Source organism: Antennarius striatus, chromosome 14 (assembly GCF_040054535.1).
Source record: "Antennarius striatus isolate MH-2024 chromosome 14, ASM4005453v1, whole genome shotgun sequence".
Classification (NCBI taxonomy): domain Eukaryota; kingdom Metazoa; phylum Chordata; class Actinopteri; order Lophiiformes; family Antennariidae; genus Antennarius; species Antennarius striatus.
In genome coordinates, this window is record NC_090789.1 from 8,686,391 (window position 1) to 8,708,405 (window position 22,015).

At 39.1% G+C, this 22,015-nt stretch overlaps 1 protein-coding gene across 1 annotated transcript in view; it reads right to left on the minus strand.

The window, feature by feature from the left end:
- Nucleotides 1-22,015, minus strand: part of csmd2 (CUB and Sushi multiple domains 2) — a 267,965-nt gene that overhangs the window by 177,771 nt on the left and 68,179 nt on the right. Inside the window, 1 exon segment of the mRNA XM_068332262.1 lies at nucleotides 6,284-6,478. Within this exon segment, the coding sequence (XP_068188363.1) occupies nucleotides 6,284-6,478 (195 nt within the window).

Below are 22,015 nucleotides of genomic sequence, written 5' to 3' on the forward strand. Positions count from 1 at the left end.
AAGACCTGTGCTCCCATCCAGCTACATGCAAAGACCTGGAGATTTAGCAATCTTGCTGCCAACCCAACTAAGCATGTCTACTCTATACTTGTAAGCAGTGAAATATAGTAGTATGTGTGCCATCAAACTGTCATCTATTATCTTACAGTGTTGGTAGAACGGAGACCATGTCAAAATATTAATCCCCATGCATGACCTCTGCTGTTACACATAAAGGCAATATTTATATGCTTGAAGATGAAGAACGAGATATTTACGTTGCATTTCATATATCATAGTCAACTGAGGAGATTGTATGTTTCTTAACCTTATTTGTGTGTAATAATAGCTTATGGTATACTAATCATATGCTTGAGTACTTTCATTTATTTTTCTGGAAGATGTCTTAATCTAATGATTTGTCATCAAGGGTAAAATTAACAAACTCTTTGTGTCTGCAGAAATGTTTTAGCAGATAATTAAAAAAAAACAGAGGGAAGAAGATTGCAAAATTGTTGAGAATTTCTTAGATTTAAAGCAGAAACTTGCAAAAAAATGGATTATAAACAAATGCATAACAAGACAACGTAATGGATGTAGTCTTTTTGTACTTGGAGTTTACACGTGATTAAGTGGCTGGGCTCCTGGTGCCAACACATGTAGCCCAACCATGTGTACTCCAATGTACTCCAAGGCTTTCTGACTCCTGGCCTGGTTGCAGATGGCACAGCGTCTCAGTTCTATGCTCAGCAGGCACAGGGACACAAACTATAAGTCACATGGATACAGCAAATCCACATAAACAGACCAAACTTGCATATGTGTGTGCCATGCATGCATTTCGTTTGATGGAAAACTTACTAACAGAAAATGTTATGTCACACACAAAAGTAGGGATGAGTGAGTACACCACTGTCTTTATCTATATATTTATGGTATGTTTACTGTATATTCATTTATTTGACCCAACATAGCTTCTATTCAATTACACCTCCAAATTCTAACTTTGAAATTAAAACAAATGTAACTGTGAAATAAAAAAATAACTGTATCCTGCTTCAAAATATGTTGGTGTCATCATTAGACCTTAACAATGAAAATTATTAACTATTATGAACATTCCAAAATGTCGTGATGGCTGCCAGCCAGCTGAAGACACTAAGGTTCAATACCAAGATGGTTTGCATATGGCTCCCAATAACTCACAGTCAACACGGGTAACCTGTACCTTCCTTGTGCAGCTCCCACTACCTTATGACACAATTATCCTTTGCTTTATTTTTCTTACACATTCTTCACTTGGCACTGCCTTCTCCTCTCTATCTATTGTTTCTCCAAATGGGCCTCTTGCACCATCATTTGTCAGGCTTTTGCTTTCATGTGTCCTGTGCAAAGTTCCTCTGTGAGTCGCATTATGAGGTTCCTCTGTGACATCATCTTATTGGTGCATTTCTTGAACAGGATCGAATATTTATGACAGCCAGGTTAATAATATTACGAAACACCACCAATGGCGACCATCATGTAGGAGCTTACACTGAATATTCCCTCCCCATTTGATCAAGCCTTTGCTCTGTTGTAGTATGTAACAGTCTCCAGTTTAGCCTCATGGCCACTTGTGATGTTGACAGCTGTGTGGATTGTGATTAGAATGGAGACCATTTTCCTTGGTTAGCATTGGTAGACTGTTAGGGTTGCACTGTCACATCTCAGAACCTCTTTAGTGTGTAGGGCCCTTTGCTCCTCTACAGATGAAATAAGCTCTTGTCTACTCTTATTTACTTGACCAACCAGGCTGGTTTTCTTGGCCTTTAGTGCCTTGGAATGTTCAAGAGAAGTGAAGAAGTTATCAGTGGTAATATTTCCCCCCCATCAACACAAGTTACCTGTGTTGACTGGGGGAAATGTCAGTGTTTGTGAGCTATAAGTAAAAAAAAAAAATGGCGTTGTAACAGCAGTGCCATCACAGCATTACTGAATGTTCATAATAGTTATCATTTTTATTGTTGTGGTCTCATGATGACACCAATATATTTTGAAGCTGGATACAATTGTTTTAATTTCACAGAGATATATTTGTTTTTACTTCACAATTCAAGTTTTAATGTGTAATTGCAGATCAGTTATCTTGATTCAAATAAATAAATAAAAAAACTCAATCATAATGATTATCAAGTTATGTTGTGTCAATTAAATACATAAAACATTAAATCTTCATAGTTTTAATTTAGTGTCCTGATGTCTATTCCACCAATTTATTCCTAGATGACAATCCAAATTATCATTAATGTGGATTATCATTAATTCAAATTAATGATAATTTGGATTAATGTCCAAATTACCATTAATTGTCCAAGCAGTCAAAATCACTGCCTATGGGAGTTTTAGTGGTTGGGAGGCTGAGAGTTAAAGTTTGTGTGGTGTTTTTTGTGTCTGTGTGACTTAGTGACTGTGGGAGAGAGAGAGAGAGAGAGAGAGAGAGAGAGAGAGAGAGAGAGAGAGAGAGAGAGAGAGAGAGAGAGAGAGAGAGAGAGAGAGAGAGAGAGAGAGAGAGAGAGAGAGAGAGAGAGAGAGAGAGAGAGAGAGAGAGAGAGAGAGAGAGAGAGAGAGAGAGAGAGAGAGAGAGAGAGAGAGAGAGAGAGAGAGCAAGTGCGTGTGTGCGCTACGAAACAGTTAAAGTATCTATACAGGTTACAAATTATTAATATGAACTGAAGTGATAAAGTGACAAACTAAGAGTAAGCAGGTAAAATAAAACAAAACAAAACAAAAAATCAACGAGTGGAGGCATTGACCCATGCAACATGAGCAGTTTTCAGCTATGTCTGGTCAAATGCACCGCATACGTGCAACAAAACAAAGCAAGACACAAGTTCACCAAGTAATCTTAAATTGAACTCTGCTCTGGCTGCAGTCTCTGCAGGGAGGGGCGGGCTCTGTGTGTGACTGGCCAATCACAGAGTGTAAAGACAGTTATAAGGATTTTACGAGCATGAGTATTGTCAAGTTTTACTCGTACCGTGCTTGTACTCGTCAAAAATGTGTTATCCGTACTGAATACACATCTGAAATGAGTACCTCAACCCTCAACCCTTCTAGGTCCTATCATGGTAGTCAAGTTGTCACTATAACAAAAATCATTTCAAAGTTATGTAGAAGTCTGTGCAATAAATTAAAAAAAAAAATTTGCAATATTTATTATCATCAATGCTGGATGGAAGGATATCCTCCCAATATTTTCCGAACATTTTATTTCATTGTATGTCTCTTTTTAAATCACATTAGTCATTTCTTCAGAATAAGTTTTACTTCCTGAGCTATATATTTAAGCTGCATGTCAGTCCAAGGGGTAATGACTTTTTTTTTATTTTAAGCCACTAAATGAGCTGTGAGTGATGCATTTATTTTCTGGACAACTAGAATCACTGCCTTGAGGATGTATGCTTCAGTGCATCAGACAAGTTGATGAATACATCCCTGTCTGTACATGATATCATTATATACTGTGAATATAATGAAGACTTAATAAATTGAAAGGATAACGTAAAACTGTCTGCGTTTACTTTAGAAAAAATTGATTTATCATGTTGACTTTTCTGTGATGATTTGGAATGGCTAAGTAACTTGTTGTGGACTTTAGTTATGAATAATGTTATTGTAAACCTTCCTTCTGAAGTGGAATAATAGCCTGTCATGGTGAGTGAACATATATAATTGGGAAAATTGTAAATGTTTCCTGTAGGTACACATGGTGACCTACAGGAAACAGCTAATAGGAAAAGTCAGAGCTAGTTGCCCCTCACTTTTCCTGTCAATGATCAGATTCAAGCACTTTTATCAGCTTTAGGATGTTTGACACATAACTAATAATAAAACAAATCAAAAGTAACAGCTGACAAATTGAACAGTGAGGTCAACTTTAAAAGTGTCAATCCATACTTTATTTTACAAAATACAGTATATAATCAGTTTTAAACTGATTATGCAAAAGTGACACAGTGAAATACAAATAACAGACAAGATTAAGCAGATAAAAAGGGTCCAATCAGATTTGTTGAAAAATAACAATTACAGGTTTGTACAGAAAATGTTAATGCTGTCTGTTATGGACATAAGATGTGATGATTCCATACAGACAGCAGTGTCTGTACATCACTTTCTGTTAAGGAAAAAAGGTGCAGCTCCAAATCCAGTTTCGGCAGTGACCAAGCTCCATGGTTAACTGTCTGAATCCAACTGCCCATTGTTTTATCCATTAGACAAAACATGGCACATTTCCTCAACTCCTGTTGGAAATTGATTCAGCTCATCAGGAAATCAACTTTGTTTGGAAAAGATTGTATTCTTGACATATACATGGATGGCAACGGAATTGTAAGAGGTTATCATTTAGTTCTCCAGTGCCCCTGCCTTTCTGCCCCTGAGTTGGTGTCAGTGGCATGCAGCATACTTGTATTTGTAGCAAGAAATTATTAAGAAAAGCCCTAGAACTTTATTGTTTATAATTAGGAATGATTCTCTTTATATCCAACAATAGAATGCAGGCTCAAAAGTGGACCGTTAAATACATTTTATTCTATCCTAAGCCATTGTAGTATAAATGAGCTATCTTCAACTGCTTATCCAGAGCCAGGTCATGGAAGCAACAGTCTGAGCAGGGATGCCCGTACTTCCCTCTCCACAGACACCTGTGGATTCCGGGGTATTCTTAGGCCAGCTGAGAGACATTGTCTCTCTAGCATGGTGTATGTCTTCCTCGAGGCTTCCTAATAGTAGGAAATATCCAAGAAAACCTCCCCAGGAGACATCAGAAACAAATGCCCAAGCCATCTCATCTGGTTCCACTCAAGAGGGAGGAGTAGCGGCTCTACTACGAGTTCCTCCCTTGTGACTGAGCTCCTCAACCTATTTCTAACAGTGTGTGCAGCCACTCCACGGAGGGAACTCATTTTGACCACTTGTATCTGGGATATTGTCCTTTCGGACATGACCCAAAGCTCATGACCATAGCTGAGAGTAGGAAAATAAATTGACCGGTAAATCCAGAGCTTGATCTTTCTTCACCAGGACAGACCTGTGCAAAAACTACATTACTGCAGGCGTTGTGCCGATCCATCGGCCAATCTCATGTTACGTTCTTCAGTTAATCCTGAACAGGACTACAAGACTCTTGAACTCTTCGACTTGGGGCAAAGGCTCCCCACCGACTCGGAGAGGGCAGACCACTTTTTCCCAGTTGAGAACCATGACCTTGGATTTCAGGGTTCTGGCCCTCATCCCATTCACGTCGTACTCAGCTGCAAAATGGCCCAGCACATGCTGACGGTCCAGGTTTGATGAGGCCAACAGTACAACATCCGCAAAAAGCAGAGTAACCCATTAAAGGGTGCTACATCAGTTACTTTTGGAGCTTCTGTAATTTTTCCTAATTTCTTTGAAGCTTCACATGCTTGCAAGATGCTGCTGCTGTCTTTGTGTTTCTCCTTGACAGGTGGGGAGCAAGCAAAGAAGACAACAGCCTTGGTGTTAGTGAATGCAGCCGGCACCACATCCCCACCTTAGGGGCTGGGTCTAACACCTGACAACTCTATCTTGGTTGGTTGATGGATTGATTGATTGATTGATTGATTGATTGATTGTTTTCTGTGTTCAACTCATACCCTCACACCTGAAAGCTGAATTTTGACAGCAAATATTGCAGCAAAATTTCAAGTTTTACATCTTCTTTTCCTTTCGGCTTTTCCCTTCAGGGGTCGCCAGAGCGAATCAGTTGCCTACATCTAACCCTTTCTTCTGCGTCCTCTTCTCTCACACCAACTACCTTCATGTCCTCTTTCACTACATCCATAAACCTCCTCTTTGGTCTTCCTCTAGGCCTCCTGCTTGGCAGTTCAAAACTTAGCATCCTCCTACCAATATATTCACTATCTCTCCTCTGGACATGTCCAAACCATCTCAGTCTGGCCTCTCTGACATTATTTCCAAAATCTCTAACATGTGCTGTCCCTCTGATGTACTCATTTCTGATCCTATCCATCCTGGTCACTCCCAAAGAGAATCTCAACATCTTCATCTCTGCTACCTCCACCTCTGTCTCCTATCTTTTCCTCAGTGACACTGTCTCTAGACCAAACAACATCGCTGGTCCCCCACCTGTCAAATTAAAATGAGTAGCTGGGCTTTTTGTGTTTGGCGCCAAATCTCTGACCCCAAGATGACCACTTTGGTCCAGCTAACCAAAAGGCATAAAAATACAAAGAAAAAAACAGATGTGTGATCATGAACAATTGACCCTCCCACATACCTCTGCAGTAGGGAAGGGGAAAATCCCAAGCAGCGGTGCCAGCTGAAGTGGCAAGACAGGACAAGGTGGTGTGACCCTCCAGCACATAACCTGAGCTACAGCTGTAGCGGATTTTGTCTCCAATGTTGAATGTGGACCCCTGCTGTTGGCCATTGAGTAGCTTTCCAGGATTTCCACAAGTGTAGCTGGGTAGAGCTGGAGAAAAAGGAGAGCACAAACCCAATAATAAAACAACTTGTGGAAATGTGTGAGGCACCGCATCATGTTAGTTCTGACAGTGGCTAGAGAACCCAGAAAAACACAGGAGTTAGCTGACATGAAATGACGTTATGACAAAGCAAAAGTCATAAGCAATGACTTACTTTAAAAACACAATATTTTGCTGTCCATTCACTAACAGTAGGTGTTACTGTGCCACAAGCATGATCTAGATATGAATCCCAGCACAGTATGCATACTAAAATAGAGTTTATTTTAAGAAGTGTAAATGTCCTGTTTTTTCCCTTACATGCATCAGACTTCCACTTGCATCAGTCACTCTTGGATAATACTCTAGGATTCTCAAGGATAATGGTGGGCATTAACACTTGAACAGTTTTGAAGATAGGACACTACAGTATAAAATAATGATTTCAACAATGTGTGGAAGTTGGATCAATTTGATCTACCTGTATTCCAAATAATAAATGACCCCGTCCAAGGTATACAATTACACAGCGAGGAATCTGGCCACAACATTCATTCGCACTTTGAATGACACTAACAACAGGGTGAACTCTTAGGAAACTATATTATTCTATATTTTCTTTATTTCAAAGTGAATATGGTGAAGAACAAGTTAAAAAAAAAGTACATCCCACATTAAGATGCTTCTAAATGACTGCATACATTATGTCCATATCCATACATCCATTTTCTTGGACATGAGAGGACCGTAATCATTTTGTCAATACTCACTTTACCACTTTGCGGGTCAGTCTCAGCTTGCTATGGGCATGATAAACCCTTGACATGTTGCCAGTGCATTGAGGGGCCAAACATACAGATAATGTAGAATGATCAATTTGACTAACTTGCATGTCTTTGGGAGAACACGGAGGGAACCCGTGCAGAGAGAACAGAAAATCTTCCTAAAAAGAATAATCATAAAAAAAGAAACCAAACCCGTACTGTGAGGTGCTACCCACTGCTTCCAATGTGCTCTTTATTTAGTAAAATCTATTTTATTTGTGTTGGTCTTAGCTCCTCTCCAGTCCAGACAGATAAAACTTCCCAATAGCAAGGTCTTACAAGGAAGGGTCAACAACTTTGTGTGTGTGTGTGTGTGTGTGTGTGCGTGAGTAGGTGTGTGTGTGTGTGTGTGTGTGTGTGTGTGTGTGTGTGTGTCCACAAATGCTGTGTTTGGTTGAAATTTAAGGCGCTATAAGCAATTTGAACTGTGTGTCACGTGAGGCAGAATATGGACCCAAGTGCAGGACACCAAAAGCAAATCTTCCATCCATGATTTATTAACAAACTTAAAAATTCTACAGACAAGAAACTCAAAATCAGGAAAGACTTCCCAGAACCAAACATGAGCAAACAAACCAGCACTGAGCTCTCATGGAGCCAGGCTTAAAAACCCTTACAGTCATTAGCACCAAGGCAAGTTCAGGTGTGATAATCAGAAAGCCTGTGTGGATGAGTCTCAGGCGTGGAGAGGACCAACAGGTGTGGAGCCGTGGCTCCACCCACAAGCTTGGCCTCCCCCTGCCACACACCAGCACTGCCACGCCGAACCGTGACACTGTGTTTTTACCAAAATGCTAATGATATTAAAATTTGCAATGAATTTGAATTAATTGTAAGAATTAAAACAAAACAAAACACTGCCTTCATTTATTTCCTTTAATTAATTTTTGATTGGATTGAGTCACAATGTTGTTATTTTTTACATGGATTTCCACACTACAAATACACAAGAATATGGAGGAATTTGGCATTGGTAAGCTGGCCAATACAATGTCCTTTCCACCACCTGTGATATTCCTCTTCTGCTCCAAAGAGGCTTTCAAGAGGAGAAAACAGAAATGCCTCACTTAGGACAGGAGGTTGCATTTGCATGCTGCATTTCTGGCTGCAACCCAATCAGTGCATTCACACCAAGTTTTTCCAATCATAAACTGAACCTGAAAACCTGCTCTCCAATCAAAAAATCTTCCATATATTACTCAGTGCTGACTTTTTTTTAAATGGGTCCTATATGAAAAACACATTTTTAATATCTATATATATATGCATAATGGTTCTCCCTAGAATCTGCAAAACAAATGCTTCCTGTATCACCAGGAAAACTGAAAATTGTGTGAAACTCCATGAAAACGATTTGTTTCAGATCAGCGACTGTCGTGACGTAACAACGGGAGTGACTGACACATCCCAAGCCTGTGTGTGATAGGACCAATCTTTGGACCAGATTGGACCTATCAATCTGGTCTAGCAACAAACCAGATTGGACCAGAAGTTCATCTCCTCAATTTTCAATCGAAGATACAGAGGACCCCAGTTTCTTGCCCCAAACTGGGATCAGTTTGGGGCAAGAAATTTGTAGTTGAACATCTGCCAGCTGTGTAACATAGGACGTTTAAAAGCACATGGATATAATTTGAGTAATCTCCCTTTAACATTATTCTACAGTAAACTATGATGACTGACTTGTCTCGTGTAGACTCATCTGAGTCATTGCTTTTATTCTGAATAGACATCGCTGTATCATAAGTTCCGAACAATTACTAGTAGTAGCATAAGGACTCTCAGTGTCTTATTAACTCTAGGGATGGAAGATTCAGTGTTTCCGCATGCCCACAGGGGCATTTGTGGAATTTAATTAACTGGTCAACCACATTGTTGTGACCATGTGTGACTTGATGGATGCTGTAGATTCTCACAGTGCACATTTTGACCGGTTATGAACAGATGCAATTAGAAAACTAACATTGGGTGCATTTCCTTTCACCAGGTCAGCACCAACTTCTTGATATCATACAAATTGGCTTACTGCCATGGATTACTGGCACACCTCAGATGTAATGGAGACATCATTATAGTAACTGGGTACTCTGGCACAATGGTTTAAAATGTCCACTGTGAGAAAAGCCTGTTTTTTGGGGGTGAAGAAGATTAGAAAGATTATGGATACTATAAGTGAGATGTATAAATGTGTGTGTCTGTGTGTGTGTGTGTGTGTGTGGGTGTGTGTGTGTGTGTGTGAGAGAGAGAGAGAGAGAGAGAGAGAGAGAGAGAGAGAGAGAGAGAGAGAGAGAAGGGGGAGAGGGAGAGAGAGAAAGGGGGAGAAAGGAAGACAGAAAAGGAAACACAGCAAGGGAGAGAGAAAAAGCAAGGGAAAGATGAACAGGATGACTGATTTCATTGGATTAGACATGATTGAGGGCATGGTACTTTCAGAGTGTAGATGTGTTAGCATAAGCTCGCATATGCTCTGAGTGTGTGTGTGTGTGTGTGTGTGTGTGCGTGCGTGCGTGTGTGCGTGCGTGCGTGTAAGTGATTTCCTCATCACATCCTCCATTTCAGGTTGTTAGTTTGGACAGTAAATTAAATCTTAAAGTGCAATTACTGGTGCAGTCCCCTTAACAGCCCTCTGCCTGGAGAATTGAAGTGGCAAATACTTAAAAAAGAAAACAAAAAACCCTGCATGAAAAACCATATAGCACTACCATGTTTTTATGTAACACTAATAGATATCACATTTAAAAACTCTTATTTAAAATGGTGTCATTTGATATAAGATTCAAAGGCAGCAACCATAAGAGCAAGAGTGGGCAATTTTTTCTAGTCCTTTGTTCAAACAAAATAACTATTCCCCATCAGAGCTGATTTCATAGTGGTAGAATTTTGTACCAGACCAAATTTTAATTCATGCATCGGTAATGTGTGTATTTATGTATAATAGTCCCGGTGAACCTGCTCAGTATCTTTTATAAAGCTCAAGTTGGGAAACCAAAGCAGTGGTGTTTAAATAACATGCACACTGCTTTCTCAAATCATTTACCACAATGTCAACCTGCTTTCCCTGAGGCTAAACCCTAAACAAGGTGAGTATGAAAAAAGAGGCATGTAAAACATCAAAGACAAATAAAACACACACACACACACACACACAGAAAAACAACCTTCAGAGAAACCATGACAAAATAATTTTAAACATTGGTTGGGTGAACTGACGTTACTCGTTATTAATTCCTTCACATAGTCATTGTAATACATCCAAAGTTGATCTTGATTACAGCCTTCATTAAAAAAAAAAAAAGTACTTTAAGGGGCTTCTGTCATCCCATGGACAGGTAATGCATATTCCAACCCCCACCCCCAGTGCTCAAATCTACAACAGCAACCCTTGGCTGTTCATCATGACAAGCCCATAAGTCACAGGGATGGAGGGGGGGACTTTGACATGGTCGGTCCCTGGGGCCTGGATGCTTTAAGTACTTCCACTGCTGAAACTGCAAAGGATGGTCCTCGTCCATCAATTCATCCTCCTCCACTGGCTAACATTAGAATCATGCAAACTCACTCAAGTGTACACAAGCACACACACACTTAGAGCAAGGAGTCCCTGCCATCCATCACACCTCTATCCCTTACATCATTTGCTTACATTCATGCATTGCCTCCCTCTTTCTTCACATGCCCTCTTGTTTCTGGACACTAGGAGAACGGACAGCACAGATAAAGATGGTTATGAAGTGTGCCTCCTACGGAGTGACTTTTGACCCTAATAAGACTGATGCTCTCTCTTCCTGGGAGGTTTCCAGCTTGTTCTTCCATTTGTCTTCCTCTCTTACCCAGTAAAGGGCATTGATATATACCCTTGCATACTTTCATTGCCATTTGTCACAAAATTATTCTTAAACAACCTTCATTCATTCATTTCTCGACAACACGCAGACATAGTGAGAACATGCAAAGTCCACTAGAGCCAGACTTGATTCGGGAATCGCCTTGTGCGGCAACAGCACTACTTATTGCACCACTGTGCCGCCCTCTTAAACAACTTTTTTTTGCAAAATAAAGTTGTAATGAATTTGGCTAGAGTTAGAGGATTGGTTTAAAAGACTGTTTCCATTGTCTATGTGTTGAATGTGACATAGAAAGCACAAATTAATCCATTGTCTCTTAATTTAGGAGGACATTGAATAAAGTCCCTAAATGCTGAGGTTAAGGGAAGAGGAATGTTTACAGATAAAGAAGAATGTGGAATAGACTGAAAAAACACGGGAATATGACAGCTGGGGAGTCTGACCTGCATCAATGCAGCCGAATGAACACCAGTTTTTTTGCCATGTAAAAACAGCTGCTGGAGATGCATGACAGACAGTGTGACACAACAGGAAAAGTATTGATAAATAAAATCTCCTTGAAATGTACAGTGGTGCCACGGTATAAAATGAATATAGCAGTCAGAAAATATGCTCTTTTAATTGACTTGTTTTGTGAAACATTCCATAATGTGGGCTTTTTTTCTATTTAATTTGTTTTCCATGTTGCATCTTTGTTTGAATTGACAAAATAAGTAAGGGAGGGGGGGGTGTTGGATCAAGAAAAAGAGTGACTCTTGTCTTGAAGTACATGATGGGCTTAGGAAAACAAGGATCTGCATGGACAGATGGTAATGAATAAATGGTTGCAGGGATGCTGGAGGAAACACCATTATCAATAGGAAGGAGCTGCATTCTGCAGCACCTAGTTCCAAATTAGTTTGCAGACAGCAAAAGAAGGATGCGAGAAGAGAAGATCACTCTGTAGGGATTCCTTTTTGTGTGCAGCTAAGAAATACAAACCAGTTCACATCAGATTGGCAATACAAAATCATTAATATGCATCTTTATCCCACTTTTTCTGCACCTATTCCCTCTTCTTTGCAATCTTCCTGCAAGCCATTTGGAGGTGACATTGCAAGATCGATCCAAATAGGATAGGTGCCTTAGCTCAATAAGCAGTTTCTGCTTTATCCAGCAGCAATTCAATCAATGTTTCATGTTCCCCACACATGGGCCGGACAAAAGCTGGAAACTCCCATCATTTCTGCTTAATAGGTCTAAGAGGAGCAGAGACTATCTCTGCTTTATATCTGAGAAATAGCAATGGACAGTGTGTGTGTGTGTGTGTGCGTGCGTGCGTGCGTGCGTGTGTGTGTACATGTTTACTTACTAAAAATAAGATACAAACAATATGCAAACTTCAGCATTTATAAAGATTTGTATTTGATGAGGCATTTCTTCTTGTGTCCATGTTGTTCAGACTGTTTTCACCTTTTCTGTAAAAGATATTCCTATCTGTGTTGAGTTTTTGAAAAGTGCAGTAAAACTTGGAACTGATCGATATTAAATTAATTGGTGCTGTGTGGTACAAATGTAGTTCTGTCAGTACCCTGTCAGTACTCATTGTTAATGAAATGCTCCATGTCTAAATACAGTTTATTATGATCACTTTAGTTTTATTAATTCATAATATTTGCTATATGGAGTGTCCCATCTTGGCAAGGTGTGAAATGTGGCTTTTCATCAACAGCATTCGCTCTCTGTGTGTCCATGCTCCATTTGTGGAATTTTTGTGTGTGTGCCAAGGGGGAAGTTGTACCTTCCCCTTTACCTAAGAGTTCACTTTTATGGGTCTATTGGTCTATCTATCAACTCAGCAAAGAGCTTCTTTTACACTTAGGGGGATAAATAGATGTATGGAATGGTTTGTGAAACTATAAAAAGCACAGCTCGAATCCTAAAATTGTTATGATCCATTTTATAATCACTGCATCATATCCTCTAACAAAAAATAGTTCATTGTTATGATTTGTTTAAACTCAGCATTTCAGGACAAGAAAAGCCAACTACTTTAGGTTTAGATCACCAGGGGGAAAGTTCATATCATATCTTTTGCATCTATACGTGAAAGCTAGTGTGTATGACATAGTTACTGTTATATAATGAGCCTGAATGCTATTTTGGCAAAATATTACCTGACTGATATTGTAATGTAGGTACAAATAAAACATATGTAGTCTAACAAGACAAAATGATGAATTTCCTTAGGAGTTCGGAGAAACTTTACACACAATCTCACACACCAGTTGCTGTGTAGGACATGCTGAGGTGTGAAAGAAAGCTTGTACAAAATTGATGGTAGGAACCAATATCTGCAAATAAGGAATGATGCCCCATCCAATTAGCCATCCACTATATAAGACTAAATTAAAAGGAATCTGGTATCACAAGAGACTTCAAGGAAAGCCTAAAGACAGATGAGAGACAGGGCCAGCAGAGCTGGGGAAGGAGATCATTTATTTTCTTTACAGCCTTGAGTCTGGCTGCCTTGAAGATTCTATATACCTGCCAGGTTTTTCATGCTTATCCTTCCAGTGTCATTATTCCAACAAAAATAACAAAAAGAAAGGGACAAACCCATAAACTGAAACATAAAAACCCATAAGCACAAAGTTGGACAAATCCACATTCATCCTAAGGCAAAAAGAGCTGTCAGTATATTAGTGAGTCAGCTGAAGGCCAGTGATGCTCTTTGCAGCATGCCCTCCAATGCACTCATGGCAAATCCTGCCATATGCTCTACATACCAATATTAAATTGATTAAAATGTATGGAATTTCAAAGATCATGATGTTTAATGGGTGCAAAAAATAAACTTTAACTCATCATTACTCAGAAATACAAAAGTAACTAGGCAACAGACAACAGAGCAAAATCTAATCTTTTCCATCATAAATTATACATAAAATGTAGATTTACCAGTCTTTATCACTATGTAGAATGTTCCAAATCAAGCTTTTTGTTCATGTTTATGCCAGAACTGAGACTCCTCAAACTGTGTCTGAATGGTACATGTTTGTAACTTCTCCTGGAACAATGCATTACCTTCTCGAGTAAAGGTGCTCAGCTGTCCAGGAAAGGATGGACGAGTAAACACCTATATGAATCTCTTCCCTCTTTTTGTCAAGTTTAAAGCCTCCACTATATGCCTTTTGAGCACAGCCATTCACCTTTGAGAGGTTTATGTATGGTCTGTGTGTTCTAATGTATGAACATGTGTACCATAACAGGGCCTCAAAGTGCCAAAGTTTGTCCTTCATCTATCTATGAATTAGATATAGGACATGCTGTTTTGTCTCCAAACCTATCTACATATAATCCAAAGTCAGTCACATTGCTACAATCAATATAAGAAATTTTCAATTTTGTGCAGGGGTCTGTGACAAAAAATAATTACCAATGAATGTAGAGCACTGGAAACTTAAAGGTAGATCACAGTTCTCTTCAGTACATTCAGACCAACTTCACCATTATCGGTTCTCCTGTTTAGTCAAAAAGTCAAAGTCTTCAAACTATACTGCTTTCTTTCCCTACATTTTGTCTTGTTACTTGCCTCCACCAATCATCTCTTCCTGCATTGCTGGTTACCTTGGAAACAGTAAAGGCCCATCAGAGAGAGACTTTGTGAAATGGGAAGTGTTATGAGACAACAAAGACGCATCTTTTCTTAGAATACACTACAGCACGATACCTCCATGTTTTATCTCTCTACCATACCAGACTCATTGCTATGTATGTTATCTTCCATTTAACGACTATGAGCATGACACGAGTAAAACTAGTCAATACTGGTGCTCGTGCTGAAGGAAAATCCTCATAACCAGCAGTCCCCAATTTTTTTTACGCTGCAGGCCAGTTTTAACAAAGACAATATTTTCACAGACCGGCCTTCATTTGCTCGATAATCGTTAATGACGCCAGGGCAGCTGTAGTCTAATTATAAATCATCCGCAGTGGTTTTATATAAAATGCAGACATCAACAGACCATAAACAACCTTTTTTTCATAAATTGATAATCAACATCTCTGTAAACTAAATACTTGTAAGAAATAATTATATTAAAAATGTGTTTCAAGTGACTGCACTGATGAGGTTTATTTTGAAATACAACGACTTACAATCAGAGTATTCAACGTAGGAGAAATACTGATCATTTCCAATAAAAGGGTGAACAAGTCAACCAAATAATAAGAATCAAAATAATAAGAATTAGTGATTGGTGACCGCTGATCTAGGGGTAGCAGGAGGCAATGAAACCTGAAGTGTGTTCCGGACGTCCGGTCTACTCCACAGTTTGGTTTTCTTAACGGTCACTGCAGAAAATCCCGCTTCAAAAAGACATGAGGTTGGAAATGGAAGAGGTGTTTTCGATACTTTTTGGGCGAACTCAGGATATTCTGCCTTGACTTTAATCCAGAACACTGTAGGCGGTTAATTTAGGGGTAACAGGGATATCCTCTCACGTGACAAGACCTGTCAAGCGGGACAGACGCACGCATTCGTCTGTGTTTCATTCCGCACAGATGGCTTTTTATAAATATTTTTAAAATAAACAATAAATATTGCAAATTCTGATCAATTCATAGTAATTTCAGACTTAAAATAGCTGGATTACGGACTACCTAACGGACAGACCCCAGTACGTCCGTATGGGGGACTGTTTGTCTTCTATGGTAACCAGCAGCACGGGGGCACCACAGGGGACCATTCTCTCCCCCATTCTCTTCACCCTCTGCACATCAGACTTCAAGCACAACTCAGATACTTGCCACATACAGAAGTACTCCAATGACACTGCGATAGTGGCATGTATCTGGGAGGGTGATGGGGGGGGGGGGTACAGGGCATTGGTGGCTGACTTCATGGAGTGGTGCCAACAGAACCAGCTCCAGCTCAACTTGTTAGTGTAGTGTATGTCTTGCGGTATGTCCTGTGATGTCAGTGTTTCTTTTTCTCCTGGTGTTTATCCAGTATTATTCGTTATATAATGCCTGAGCAGTGGATATATACAATTTCCTCCGGGATTAATAAAGTATCTATCTATCTATCTATCTAAATAATGTACCAATTTAAGTCCCACCCCTTTGTGGTCAAACCACACCCACTTCCTGTTTAAATCTCGCCCATTCCGAGTACAAGTATGGATACAGATAATGTAGATGGTTCAACAGATACAGATAGTGGTGCATGAGCATACTTCTATTGTTTTTCTTTTCCTTTTTAATTCATCAATTTTTAGAGCGAGAGAGAAAGAGAAATAGAGAGAGCATATGTGTGTGTCTGTGTGTGTGTATGTGTGTGTGTGTGTGTGTGTGTGTGTGTGTGTGTGTGTCTGCACATTATGGAACAGTTGAAATATCTATACAGTGTAAAATATATTAATTTGAACTGAAGTGACAAAGTGTCAAACTAAGAGCAAGCAGGTAAAAAAAAAAAAAAACTGGAGTGAAGGCAATGCGACACAAGCAGTTTTCAGCTCTGTCTGGTCAAATGCACCACATACGTGCAACTAAACAAAACAAGAAACAAGTTCACCAAGTACCCTTAAATTGATCGAAATAGAGGCAAGATTTAGAAAACATAATTATAGCAACGTGAGCTACAACGACAGCAACAGCGTGAAGACAGAGCGTGAAGACAGTCAGGACTTTCCTTCAGCATAAGCGGATGAAGCTGTGAGGAAAATGAATGAATGAATGAATGAATGAATGAATGAATGAATGAATGAATGGATGGATGGATGGATGGATGGATGAATGAGCACGAGTATTGACGAGTTTTGCTCGTATCATGCTCGTACTTGACAAAAATGCTTTATCTGTATTGGATATTTGTCTGAAACGAGTGTCCGGCTCAACTCTAGTAATGACCATTTCAATGTCACCAACAGCAAAGACAGTTTATCAACACTCATTGTATTTTGTAATGTAATCTTTAAAACATTCAAGTCTGAAAAACGAACTTGGACAAGTTAGATACTGATGTATTCACTACTCTTGATGACTTAAGAAAGCTTGGTTACATTGAAAGTCTTTATATTGTGTAATAACGACTTGTGATTTTATGTTTAACAACATCTTATTTTGATAACACAAAGGTACTAATTTTAGCTTTGTGAGTTATCATCTTTAATCTCAATGGCAGTCATTTCAATAAGACCTGCATGGTCAAAAGGTCAAATTAAGTACCTCAACCTTATTCCATATAAGGAAGAACTTAAAATGTAAAAAAGGAAACTCATTTTAAGCAGCTTTTGAAAACAACCCTGCAATCCTATTAAAGTGAACCTCATTTTGGTCCTTTGTAATTTTTAAGCTAGTTACATTGGACCAATTATTGAGGTGTACTTATATGGGATGAGTCATGTAATCAGAAAATCCAGTTCCAGTCTGTCCCAGTCAACAGCATCATCACAAGGAGATAATCCATTAGAACACACACTAATCTATTTTCTCTTGATTTTCCCTGACCCATATTTTGAGTGTAATTTATCAGAAGAAAGAGAAACAATAGACAAATAAGACAAATTTGGCTAATGACTTATTATTTTATGTATTTATTTATTCATTATTTTATTTTCTAGAGACATCATAATAATATGGTCAGATACTGATACAGCATTTATTGTACTTGCATACTCAGGTGCAGTTTGTAATGTATTTTGGGTGTTCCTCTAGCCTTTCCAATACAAAAAGGATAAGGATGGCATGGTATAAAAGTAGATGCTTACTTGTATTACTGCTCCATTGTTTCATTTGAATCCCGCATTATATTTCCAAAGGTTGTCTCTTTGATTCCTGATCTACTACAGCTGTATGGCTTATTGGAGATATCATTTTTATAGCTGATGTTTGATTCACCCTCTACCTTTCCTTTCAATGTTGGGGTCACAGGGAAACATTGATTTGTTACAAACATTAATACATCTAGTATAGAAGACAAGATTATGACCACACATATTATTCAAACCAACTTCCGTTTGGACATGCAAATGGAAGGCTGGGCTGCAGCTCATGCAACTAGCATTTGATGGCTTTCCTCCATAAATAAACCATGTGATTTCACAATTGGCATTCAAAACACTCTGTTTAAGAACTAAAAATCCATATGTGGTATAGTACAAATAAAATGAAGAAGAATCCCACCAACACAAAAGATTTTCCCCAATTTGCAAAGATGGCTTGCCCCTAGGACTCTTGCCTTTGACACAACACCAGGGTTTGTTCCAAGCCGTTGCTTCATTACTCTGACTTGCACTGTGAATTGAGGCCTCAAATAGAGCACATAGCAATGCCAAATGATGGGTAACTGACAAACACAAAACAAACAGGTGTGCCTTTACTTTATGCTTCAATGATGATGCGTTTTCAGCGAGAGCTTGAGCGAGAGCTAGTGGGGCAAACACAGACAGTGAGGAACAGGGACAAGCATGAACACAAGAATAAACACACATTAATCCAAGTCCAGTTTTTTGGGTGACTGCTGAAGGTATTTCGCTGCATTGACAAACACATTTGCTGCTGCCATAGCACATGTTGTCTGTGTTTGTTCTCAGTTATCCAGGTCATGGTTATCCAAAGCTGTTTAAGTCAATCCAGAACTGAAGAAGTCTCTTGGATGAGAAACAAAACGTCTTCAAGACATTTCTTTACGTCCAGTGGATTGACTTAAACAGCTTTACATAGCACATGTTGTGGCATCATTATAGTTTACCTCCAGTTGAATAATATAACGTTATATTGTCGCACCAAGTGTTATGGTGCCACATCAGGTGTTAAACTTTCTGCTTATGTCACAACTACTTTTATAGCACTAGAATATTTCATTCAGCCTTCTAATGCCATGGTACAAAATAGGTTATCATGTCAGATGCTGGTATCATATCATACTTTGTAACAGTGGCATATTTCATTACACTCTCCGAAGTACGAAACTAAGTCTGTTTCATTGAGTCTGATACAAAACAATCTGTATTTTTTATCTGGAGAGTATTCGTAACATCAATCATACAATGAGTGTCAATTAACAACCATGCATTCATTTTCATAAAATAAATATATATAAAAATTGAAGTAAAACACCTTGAAATTTCTCCGAGTACCTGTGACTGCATTCCTACACTAGACTTTCAATTTGACCTTTAACACTAAGGTGGTTAACTAGTGAAGATTCAATAAAGTCTGAAAGGGATGAATGGGGGGAATCAGCAATGGCTGATCAATAAGTCAGCCCTGATGAATTGTTGTGTATTAGAGCAGCATAATAAACAGGAAAATAATTAAACATAAAGCTCAGAAGGAGTCGCTTGAGTTGATAATAATTAAAGCAAGGAGAGCAAATGCAGCGGTTCCTATTCATAAAATTATTGCGTATTTCATCATGGATGGCAACATGCATGCAAAGCAATCACTAATTGATGTATTGCATTTCACAGCTGCCTCTTGATATATGTTTCTTTAAGTCACCCATGGAGACTTCAGTAGATACAGTTTACTCTGCTAAAAAGTTACATTCTATTCAAAATAACTAGGACTAAGCAATAAACAGAAGCAAATGACTACAGGATACCTGAATCAAAATATGGGATGATTGTACTGTATCTATCAGAACAACCTTTTTCCAATGAATTTCTGGATCAAATGTCACACCAATTTGCCTGTTCGAAAGGGGATTTAATAAGCTAGTAAATATTTATTGATATTCTCTTCTTCTTCTTTTTTTTTCAACCTGGAATCCCAACAATCACAGAGAAATGTTTCTGACACAGAGGGAAGGCGTAAACCATGTGGTCAATACAGTTATTGCTGGAGTAGTTTGATTCACTCTCCCAAGTCTTAAACAATGACATTTTAATCCAAGGACAATACAGGCACTAATCTACAGAGGATTTATATGGAGAGATGCAGAGGGGTGGAACAGAAAAACACTACGATGCTAAATCATAGGGGGAGGAAAAGGAAAATCTTAATCTGACCATGAAGACAAGATCAAAATCACCAGCATAATAGATATTTGAAGAAAAAGACAGAGTAGGGGGAGTAACATTCAAACATAAATGTTCCAGAGTAAATTTTATACACTGACAACAAAATTTCAAATTTTACTGTTTAATCAAAGTTAATAATCAACAACGGATAAAGACCAGCACAAGCTGTCCATTCAGCAGGCAAAATCAATGTTGGCCAAGGAGATTGACAATTTTCAATGTGTCATTGGAGAATCGACAAAAGAGGTTGGCATGTCCATGCATGCAATCACAATCTGGCATTAAACTGGGATAATATGAATGACTGAAAATCATTCACAGCTCTACAAAATTCAGAGCTCAAACCTATGAAAACAGAGCTAATAATACTTGATTGCCTTTGACCAAGTCATATAACTAGCAAAATTTTAGTTAAGACACCATGCATCACATGTGTACACCACACATGAACTGCTAACCCACACAGTTTCAGATGATGAACTATAACCCTTCCTTCTTGCAGGGTGCTGGACGGTGCATGATGGAAGTTATCTCAGACTACAATTAATTGCATAACAGTCTATAATGCAAGGGGCTGGGCAGATGACATTTACAAGAGACGAACCGAGCCATTTAATTACACACTTTCATAAAGTGGCAGCATTAGTGTGCCAAGCTAATACCACACATAAACAGCACAGGAATAACAACACTGCCAACCTTTTGGAGAAGTTGAACAGGATGGGTAAGGGAGACAAAGTGTTCAGCCTGACATTTTATGCGGTAAAGCCAAAAAATTAAGTGCAGTGTCAGGGAGCAGTTTGGTTTCCCAGTGCTTTGAAGGGAGATGAGAGCAATGACTAAAAACGACACGGCTGTGGCAAGGCAAAAGCGCTGTGCATGAGTAACAATGCAGCAAATGGGCCATGTGGTGCTACTTGTGCTCATCTGACCTGCTTTTCACAATGATAAATCTTATACAGGGTGAAGCCAGGAGCTTATAACAGCCTCATTCATTACCTCATTCCTATGAGTCACCCTTGACTTTATCCTTCGCAAATAAAGCAGTCCTTTCTTTGTTTCTGTTTTTTGGTTCTTTCCATTTCCACACACTCCTGAGCGTCCCATTTCTTCACCAAATCCCTCTCCACTACTTGATGTCTCTCTTCCTGTGTCTCCCCCTTGTCTTCCTCCCAATCTGCCTCTCTCTCTGTCAGGATACAACTAAGGTAGGACTTGTCAGTCTGTCAGTGAGAAAGCAGTGGGGAGCACAGAGGACTTTTCGCAGATGCCAAAGTAAAGACAGATGTCCAGGTAAAACCTCTATATTCATTCTTCCTGACTGCACAACAGACATCTGTGTTCATATAGTAAATAAAGGTACAAATACAGATACACAAAATTGTCAACACATGCTGCCCACTGCCTGAGTATTTGCCTCAGTCTGTCTGTCACTTTCTGCCTTTGTCACATTGCTGACACCTCAGTTGGGTTGCCAACAGTGGGACACACTTCCTCTCCTGCAAACCACCGAAGTGTTTGGCTCTTTACAATGTCACACACACATAACACAGTCATTCAGGGATAGCACACACAAAGACACACAGGGTCTGTTTCACGAAGGCAGGGTTCACAAACCTGGAGGGAAACACATGGTTCTGGGTTGACTTACCCTGAACTTGGAAAACCAGGGATTTGGTTTCACAAACGCTTTTCAGGGTTAGTTTTGGTAACCCAAAGTAAGTTGATCTGCAGCTTAACAGGCGCGACAACTCTAAAAAAAGCCATCATCAATGGAGCATCGATTAGACGATTCAACATGACAACAGACGGGACACACACCGCAGTGCTTTATGGCAGTCAAAGTACATATTTTAATTTATGCATAT